Here is a 9,982-nt window from a genome sequence, read left to right as displayed (position 1 = left end):
TTTTTTTTTTTCTTAAACAAAAGAAGAAATATAAAGTATAAGAAATTTGAAATAGGCAAATCATAAAGTTGATATTTAATTAATGATTAAATAACAATGTTATTTTAAAAAAATATGTCATCTCATTCTATCATTATGATATAAAGATTTATAGAAAAATAAGGAAAACTGTAATTATTTCAAATCAAATGACTATTGTTTATTTTGGAAAAATATTTGAAAAGATCGTAATATATTGTAAATATTTTAAAAAATATTCAGATTCTAAAATTAAAAAAAAAAAATTTTTTTTTGAAGTTTACTATATATATTAAGTTTACTATATTATAATTTATCATATGTTAATTTTTATTACAAGAATGATTTAAAAATTAATTTAATGTTGTAATCAATTCAAAATATGATTCTAAAATCAATTTTAAAATATAAATTATAAGTAAATATCTACTAAAATAAAAAATAAATTATAAATATATATTATAATATTTTAAAAATATTATAATATTTTTTTTAATTTTTAAAAATATTTTGTTGAAATAATTGCAAAATAAAATTTTATTTTTAATCCATATTTAATAGAAACAATTATTTGTAATAAAAGCATATAATAATATGAAATCATTTTAATTATCTTATAATCAATTTTATTACCAATTTATATAAATATAATCATACATATCATATCAATAAATCAATCTTGTGATAAAAATTAACATATAATAAACTATAATATATATAGTAAACTTCAAAAAAAATTTTTTTTTATCATATATAAAACATAATCTTTATTACTATAAAATAATTTGTAATAGAATTGATGAATTTCTTATTGATAAATTTATATTACATTTAGTTGAAAGTGAAGTTTTAATTCCAATCATTATTAATTTTATAATTTTTATAATTTTATTTTGTATCAGATTATTAATATATTGAAGGTTTTAAAATGGTAAAAAGTTTAATGCTAAGGTCCTAATGTTTCTAAGATATGGGATATATGAAGAAAAAAATATATTGAATTTTAAATTTATTTTATATTTTATCTGTATTATGTTTATAACATATAATATAATATATTATATGTTATCTTGTATTGCATTTAGTTTATTTCATTTGATTAATACTTATTTTCTTTACATTCTGTATAGTAATTGTGTAACTAATAAAATGTGAAAAAAATATTGAAATAAATCTCGAAAATTCTTTATAACATAATATAAATTCTTTATAACATAACATAATATAACATAATATAATATAAAATAATAAAAGAAACTTTAATTACTTAATTTAATTGTAGAAAAGCTATAATATGTAATCTCTGTAGTTTTTGAATATATAATTTGAATATATAATAATATAACTATGAAAGACAAGTTTATTTTATTATTTATTTTATTATTTTATTACATTATTTATAGATTATTGTATGTGCTACTAATATTCATTTATTGCTGATAACATTTTAAATTTCTTTAATAATTTTATGATTATATATTTTATAAATTTATTTTCATTTCAAAAAAATTAATAACCTACAAATATTTGTAATTTTATATATTTATTTATATATTTATATATAATATTAATTAAATTGTCAAGGAAAAAAATTAAATTTAATGCATTTTAATAATTTTAAATTTATATTTTATAATGAGTTTTTATAAATAATTATATAAATAATAAACAATTAATGAATAATTAATGACATAAATTACAATATGTAGAAGCTTGAAAATATAATAGTTATGTACTATTTTCCCATTTTTTTCTTTTTTATAAATATCTCCTGCATATATATTTTGTAACAATAAAATAATTTTTAAATAATAATGAAACTAGAAAAACATCTTTTGTTTATAATAATAATAGGAATTTTTAATTTTCCTTTAATTTTATTTAACTTTTGCTTGTGCAGCAACTGCAGCCATTGCAGCTTTTACAGTTTCTTCATCACCTAAGAATTTCATAGATACAACAGGCTTGAAATTTTCATCTAATTCATAAACAAATGGAATACCAGTTGGTAAATTTAATTTCATAATATCATCGTTGCTCATTTCTGAAAAAAATGTAAGATTAATATTATAATATAATATATAAAAAAAACTTATTGTTTTATAAAAATAAAAACTTACGATCTAAATGTTTAACTATGCCACGCAAACTATTTCCATGAGCAGCTATAATAATTCTTTTTCCTTCTTTTAATTGAGGAATAATAGTATTATTCCAATATGGTAATGTCCTTTCAATTGTTAATTTGAGGGATTCAAATTTAGGAAATTCCTCTGGTTTTGGATCATTTGCATATCTAGGATCCTTTACTATTATTTCATAATATTTATGATCTGGTTCCATAGGTGGAGGAGGTGTATCAAAGGATCTTCTCCAAATTTGAACTTGTTCTTCACCATATTTAGCAGCAGTTTCAGCTTTATTTAAACCAGTCAAACCTCCATAATGACGTTCATTTAATCGCCATGTCTTTTGAACAGTAATGTTTTCTTGTCCTATTTCTTTAAGAATTGCTTTAAGAGTATCTTGAGCTCTTGATAATAATGATGTATGAGCAATATCAAAAGTGAACTTTGCTTCTTTGATTGCTCTTCCTGCTGAAATTGCTTCAATCTTACCTATAATTTTGAATAATTATATTTTATATAATTTCAATATTAATTTATTATAATAAAATAATTTATTATAATAAAATTAATTAATAAATTTATTGTATTAAATAAATTTGTATTTATATACTATATTTTTAATAATTATATAAAATTAGTTATATTTTTGAAAATAATGTTGAATTATATAGATCATACATTTATTCATTTTTTTAATTTTATATATGAGAAGTATAAAATAATTATAATATTAATATTACTTTTATTTATTATATCTACGCATATCAATTTTTAAAATTAAAAAGCGAAGGAAAAGAAACTTAACCATTTCATTATTTGAAATCATATGACCTTTTGCCCTTGAAATTTATTTATGAAAAATTAGTTACCTTTATCAGATAAATGGGAATCATACCATCCACAAAATAAATTCAATTTATTCCATTCACTTTCTCCATGACGTACCATTACAATCGTATATTTGGACATTCTTTTACCAGAGCTAACTCCACGTAAAAACGAAATAAGCACACGATTCGCAAGCACAGATCTCTCTTCAATATTTCTGCACAACTGGTTCAATTGAAAGCCCCCACCACCTATCGTATTTTTTAATTGTACGAGTACTTTATTCAAAATATTAGATAAAAACATTTTAATATATGTTATTTATGATTGTACATATTTATATTATATAAATTAAGAAATTATAATTATTTAAATAATGATGATATACTAATTTAACTAATATATATACAAATGTAGATTTTTTTAATTTTTCTTAGTTGCTTTTTCGGTCAATAAAATATTTCGCGCCATTGTATTAGTTCTCATTTTATTTACATCATATTGATTGTAAAGTATAAAAACACGATCGGTTTAAGTGTTTAGTGCTTAATAATTATTAAAATATGAAATAATTATTTCTGATTGGACTATAGTTTTTATATATTAATGATTAATTATATCATTTAAAAAAAATTATTCTTTTGAAGTGAAATGTAAAATAACCTTTATGAAAATTAAATGTATTAATGTTTTAAATCTAATCTAAAATTATATATTATATACATATATATGAAAATAACAAATAGTTTTTGTCATTGGTTAATAACACGTGTTAATTTATTGAAAGAATGGCATATAATATGGAACTTAATTTAAATCAGAAGGTTGACGATTCTTCTTTGAAATTGGATACAAATTTTTTACAAATCTCATGCAACTGGCAGATCAGCAACAATAAACAGTTTTGTGATACTTTCACAGTGAAATCTTCGTCTCTAGAATTTAAAAAGTAATTTAAATAAATCTAAAATAAATGTAAAAAATAATTTAAATAAATAAATATATATTTATTTAAATTATTTTTGTATTTAAATATAAAACTTAAAAAATTTAAAAATAATATAAATATTCCAATTTATTATAAAATTTTATTATTTATTAAATTATATTTTACAACTACTATAAAATCATTTATTTATTATCTTATTAAAAATATTTAATTTTTATATAATTATATAAAGCAATATTTTCATATTTTTTTAACTGAAATAAATATAAATTTCTTTACAGAACTAATTTTGAAGATATTGTTTCTTTGAATACATGTATATCTTTACAACCAACCGATTCCAACAATGAACCATGTATGTTAGATATAAAATTAACTAATGGTCAAAAAATCTCACAAATTGCAGTAGTTTCTGAAGCTTATGTATTAGAATTTTTCAAACAATTTGGAGAATATGAAACAACAAAGTTTGCAGAATTTATAGATGAATTTGAAGATAATTCAGTTTATTTTGCAGAAACAGCAATTTTTCCACATGCTACAGAAGCTAGCATTAAGGTACAGATAGTATGTACACTAATAGCTAAAATTTTGCAAAGAAATGTATATAATTAAAATTTTTCATTTTAGTTTACAAAAACAAAAAGTAAAAATTCAATTATGTGGATATATGGTATAAAGCTCTATCTAACAGAGTCAATTAATGAAGCTAAAAATTTCTCTACAGAAGTATTTAATCCTGAAATAATAAAAAATTTTTTAAGTAAATTTAATAATGAAGGGAACAATACCACAAATGATGTTCAATCATGTTATATGAATATTTTGAATTCATCAAAAAATAAAAGTGTTCATAAAGATAATGGAAAAGAAATGATACAATCTATAGATAAAAATATTACATCAAATGATATAGATATTGTAACATATATTGATAAGAAATTTGAAGATATAGAGGAAAGATTAATGAAAAGAATTGATGAAATGGAAAAAACAAGTCAAAAACTTGAAACTATTTTAAAACAGTTAGAAACTCAATATAGTGTCAAGTGATCTTCATTTTATATAACTTAAAAGTATATATAAATAATGACAATATGTATTTAATTCTGTATACTATTCTATATATGTAAAAAATTTTGAAAATACTTTTTCTTAGTGTTTTATTGCTAAACATTTCTTAAATACCTATTTACATATTCTAGAAATTTTACATATAATGTAAAATTTTATATATTTTGAGTGCATTAGTTACATTTACTTTTTATTTATCTATTTATATTGCGATTTGACTTTTTAAATACATATAAGAATGTATTATATGTAAGAATATACCAAGAATCATATAATCATTATATTTCATTTTGTTCATTCAATTCTGTTATATCTATCAAATTTTATACAAATGTAAAAATCGTGGAACTATAATGTGCATAGAGATATATTTGCATAATAAAGTTTGAACATAAATTTATTTCAATCAGTATTGCTATCTTGCGGAGGATCCCATTGATGAAGTTGTTTCCTCCACAATCTTACCATACTATCCCATCCTCTTCTACTATATTTAATATACTTTGGAGGTGTTCTTGGATGTTCTCTTGTACGTTTTTCTCTAAAATATATATATAATATAATAGTTCTTAAGAAAATGTATATTATCAATAATATTTTAATTCATAAAATTCTTACTTAGGCACAGCCTGAATATATCTATCATATCCAATAGTATTTTTTCCATAATCTATTTCTTTTTGCCTACGTGCTAATACTCTAGGATCTGTTTCATATTCTACTCGTCTTTTACCACTATCTGAAGAATTTGTAGTAGAACTTGAATCGCTATTACGTCTAATTCGAGAAATTTTTGCATCTTCATTATTTATTTGATTTTCCCTAATACGTTTACGAAAACCATCATCTGGTTTGTTTTTTATATTATCTTCATACTTTATACTGATTGCATTATTTGTTTGATTTTCTATGAATTCAGACATACTATCAATTTCTACATTTGAACTAACACCTTCTTTATTTTCCTGATCATTATGTGTTTTAGATGTACAAGATTTGTTTTCTAATGAATTTTTGCTTTTTAGATCTTCTTTATTTGAGTCTACTATTTTACTCAATTCATTTGAACTCATACAAATGGCTTCATTAAGAAGAGCATCATCTTCTTCTGTTAATTGAGACCACGAAATTTGTGCGTTTAATTCCATTTTAATTCGATTATATAGAAGGTATTTTAACAATCTATGAGAAGAAACTAACATAAATCGAAACCAAGAATTTAATTGAAGAGAAAATACGATAAATAAAAGTATCTTACTTAATAAAAATAACCTAAATAAATATAATAACTTTTATTTTAGAATATAAATTAAAATCATTAATTACGAGTGTCATAAAAAATATAAGAATTTAAAAGGTAATTATATTTTGTGATTTCAAAATATTAAAGTTTCAAGCACTTGAAGAAATTGCACTTAATTTTAAACAAACACATAGAAATTCATTCTCGTAAATGTTATGAATTCTGCAGTACGCGCCTTTTCTGGTAAACTAACGTTTACTTTACACACTTTGAAGAATTATTAAATAAGTTTAATTTAGGTTAAAAGCTTTAAAATTTTTTTTCGCTGATGATCTTTATAGAACATATATATTACAACTATAACAGCAATGATTGTCCAAAATTTCATTTCTTAATGCGTTTTTATAAGTATGGCATCAAAAACTCAATTACATTCCTCTTATTTCAAGATCACTTTTCTTCTTATGAAATTGAATATTATAAGATATCCGCGGCAATTTAGCGCTTTTTGTTTGTCAAGTTTACATCCCCTAACGACCAATTTTAAAATAACAAAAAATATTATCTGTTCAAATTTATAATATTCTTTAATATTTAAAAAATTTTTGAAACTATAACTAATATTTTATAGAGACATTATTATTATTATTATTAAAAAAATTAGAATATACATCATTTATTAATGTATTATATATTTTTAAAAATATATATAATAAATATTTATGTTAATAACAATAAAATAATTAATAATTAACAATTTATTTTATAATAATTGTTTCATTTAATGAATCTTTAAAGAATTATAAAGTTATATGATTATATTTTATATATATATTGATTTAAATTTTTATATGATACAATATAATATACATTATCAAAGAAATTTTGAGCATTTCAATTGATAATACATTACACATCAAACGTATCATATAAAAATCATACGTTTTTTTCTATGTATATTAGTGATTGAGAATTTTTTTTCTGAAACAATAATTAAATTTCTATTTTTTAATTGAGATTAATTTTTAGCATTTTTAAATACAAGTAAAATCTATACATATTAACTATAATCGTATAAAATGTCTTCAAAAATAAGAAAGGTTATATTTTGTTATATTTAAATTTATATTTCATATTTATTTATTTTTGTAGTAATATAGTATACATATATTTGTTATTGTATATATATAGTTGTTATTATTTAATTTTTTCTAAATTAAAACTTCTAAAACTTCGTATTTTTTAATTTATACTTAAGTATATAAATATAAATTTTTTTACATTACATAAATAATATATTACTGTTATTTTTAGGAATCATTAGTATTATTATTAAACATTGGAGTAACAAATCCAAATGTAGAAAATAATTCTTTATTAGTTGAAAAAGCAAAGCATATTGCACAAAGAAAAATTGAAAAAATGGTATTATAAAAATTAAATTTAATCTTATTTATATTAATGTATCCATTAATATTTATTATTTTGTAGATTTTTTTAAAACCTAAAGATGAAGTTGCAATAATGTTGATGGGTTCCTCGATTACAAAAAATCATCTTAACTCAAAATATATAGAAGAATTCACAGATTTTCAGGTTCCAAATTGGGATTTTATAAGAAAATGCATGAATTTAAAAAGTACAAAATATTGTTATAATTGGGTTGAAGCACTTTATGCTGCAGTGGAATTTATAAAACAAAATGTGTATGTTTAAATATATTATATATTTTATATTATTTTATTATAATTTATGTATATTTTAATAGTAATTATGATATATTTCTTATTTTAGTATTGATAATTCTATAAGGAAAATAATTTTGATGTCTGATTTTAATGAAGAAACAAATATTATTTCAAAATTTGAAGCAAAATTAATCGCAAATAAACTCTTTGAAGAAAAAATTCAATTAATCACCATGTAATGAATATATTTTATATAAATTCCTTAATTTCATCTTATGAATTATTAAGCATAATTTAATTTTTTTGTAATTTTTAGAGCAGAAAATCTACTGCATGATAAATCTTTGACTTCTCTTAACAGTAGCAAAAAGCTTTTGAAGGATGTTCATGATCAGGTTTTATATATTTTATTAAATTATTGTATATATTAATTATCATAATAATATTTTATAATATATATTGTCATATATTATCATTATATTTATTTTATTTTTTAGATTAATGGTCAACATATGATATTTGATGATGCTATATCAAGTTTGAAATTTTATGAAGAAACACCAGTAAAACTATTTCCAACTTATTATGATTTACAATTACTTGATAAAAAAATACCAATTGTTAGTTATGTTAAAGTAAGGAGAAATTATACATCAGGAAGATATGCTATATATAATTATTATAGTAAATCATGAAATTTTTATTAGATAGATATAGAAAAATTTCCAACATGGAAAAAAGCAAAAGGTAATCAAAAACTTGAAACAAAAACTGAATATTTGGATGGACAAAGAAATTCTTATGCAAAGGATGAAATTATAAAAGGATATAAATATGGAGGAACTTTTATTCCAGTTGAAAGTATATATTAAATTGTTTATATTGTTTGTTATTGTAAAATGTTATATATATTATTATATATTTTATTTTATTATAGAGGAACTAGAAGATAAGATGAGTTATAAAAGTGGGATGAAAAGCTATAAAATTTACGGTTTTACAGATAGAAATAATATTGATTTGGAACATTTTTATAAAAGTGCAACACATGTTATTTTACCTTCAAGTGAAGAAAGTGTATGTTATATGTCTTATTGTTTCATTTATATTAAATAATTGCGAATTAATATACTTATGTTGATTTTTTAGAGTGTAATAAAACCATTTTATAGTTTGGTACAAGCAATGCATGAAACAAAGTCAGTTGCTATTGTGAGAAAAGTTTTCAGAAATAATAGCACTCCTAGAATGGTTGCATTGTTTCCATGTATTGATATTCCTGATGAACCATGGGTATTATAAAATCTTTTTTTTAATTATATTATTTTTTAATTTTTACTATTATATAAAATAGATTATTTGTATTTATATAGTGCTTAGTAGAAATAGAATTAGCATTTGCAGAAGATCAAAGATTAATAGAATCAAGACCTATGAAATCTATAATTAAACAATTATCGAATGAACAAAATGAAGCTGTAGATAATTTAATAAATTCTCTAATGTTAAATGATATACAGTAAGTATATTTTTTTTTTTTTTGGTATATTGTAATAAGTATATAATTTTGTATTTTCTATAATATTGTATATTTATAATCAGGGATAGTTATGAAGTAGATGGAAATCAATATTTTTTACCTGGATGTGTTCCAAATCCTGCAATACAGCATAGATGGCATATATTATCATATCGTGCCATTAATCCAGATAAACCATTACCACCTATGGAGAATTATTTGAAAAAAATTTTGGAAGCTCCATTAATAAAAGAAAGAAGTAAATCTCATATGCAGAATATTGCACAGCTATTTCGATTAGAAAATATAGATTTAAAGGCCAAAGAAAAGTACGAATTACACATTATGATAAATATGATATATATTTTTATTTAATAAATGTGATATATTTCCAGAAGTGATATAAATGAAGATAACATGCAGATCGATGATAATTCTGATACTAAAGATTGTAATAAAATAGAAGATAAAGTTGATATTGAAAATAATTCTTATAAAGAAGATTCAATTTTGTCTTTGGATACCTCAGATGTT

General features: G+C 20.2%; 4 protein-coding genes across 5 annotated transcripts; 2 read left to right on the top strand and 2 right to left on the bottom strand.

The window, feature by feature from the left end:
• Nucleotides 1-1,624: 1,624 nt before the first annotated feature.
• Nucleotides 1,625-3,271, bottom strand: LOC102671561 (phosphoglycerate mutase 2). Its single transcript, XM_006609020.2, has 3 exons — nt 3,017-3,271; nt 2,139-2,636; nt 1,625-2,062 (listed from the first exon to the last, which is right to left on the bottom strand). Exons 1-3 carry the CDS (start codon nt 3,114-3,116, stop codon nt 1,896-1,898), a joined length of 765 nt encoding a protein of 254 aa, XP_006609083.2. The 5' UTR covers nt 3,117-3,271; the 3' UTR covers nt 1,625-1,895.
• A 181-nt stretch (nt 3,272-3,452) lies between these two features.
• Nucleotides 3,453-5,398, top strand: LOC102681757. Its single transcript, XM_006609009.2, has 3 exons — nt 3,453-3,924; nt 4,206-4,482; nt 4,555-5,398. Exons 1-3 carry the CDS (start codon nt 3,764-3,766, stop codon nt 4,975-4,977), a joined length of 861 nt encoding a protein of 286 aa, XP_006609072.1. The 5' UTR covers nt 3,453-3,763; the 3' UTR covers nt 4,978-5,398.
• On the bottom strand, nt 5,073-6,764 carry LOC102681890 (histone RNA hairpin-binding protein). Of its 2 annotated transcripts, XM_006609011.2 has the most exons (3): nt 6,257-6,764; nt 5,617-6,180; nt 5,073-5,539 (listed from the first exon to the last, which is right to left on the bottom strand). In XM_006609011.2, the coding sequence occupies exons 2-3, from the start codon at nt 6,144-6,146 to the stop codon at nt 5,401-5,403; spliced, it is 669 nt and encodes a 222-aa protein (XP_006609074.1). In that variant the 5' UTR covers nt 6,147-6,180; nt 6,257-6,764; the 3' UTR covers nt 5,073-5,400. The 2 variants fall into 2 exon arrangements, with proteins under 2 accessions (XP_006609074.1, XP_006609073.1); XM_006609010.2 differs by lacking the exon at nt 6,257-6,764 and having other exon boundaries at nt 5,617-6,249.
• Nucleotides 6,765-7,320: 556 nt separating this feature from the next.
• On the top strand, nt 7,321-9,982 carry LOC102677780 (X-ray repair cross-complementing protein 5-like; the record flags this gene model as incomplete). Its single annotated transcript, XM_031514957.1, has 12 exons — nt 7,321-7,341; nt 7,556-7,666; nt 7,733-7,947; nt 8,036-8,164; nt 8,246-8,324; nt 8,427-8,564; nt 8,637-8,790; nt 8,867-9,006; nt 9,079-9,222; nt 9,303-9,448; nt 9,532-9,777; nt 9,844-9,982. Coding segments are annotated over exons 1-12 (1,662 nt in total), but the record flags the coding sequence as incomplete, so codon positions are not given.

This window comes from Apis dorsata, unplaced genomic scaffold (assembly GCF_000469605.1).
Source record: "Apis dorsata unplaced genomic scaffold, Apis dorsata 1.3 scaffold_52, whole genome shotgun sequence".
Taxonomy (NCBI): Eukaryota; Metazoa; Arthropoda; class Insecta; order Hymenoptera; family Apidae; genus Apis; species Apis dorsata.
This window is presented reverse-complemented; position numbering and strand designations above follow the sequence as displayed.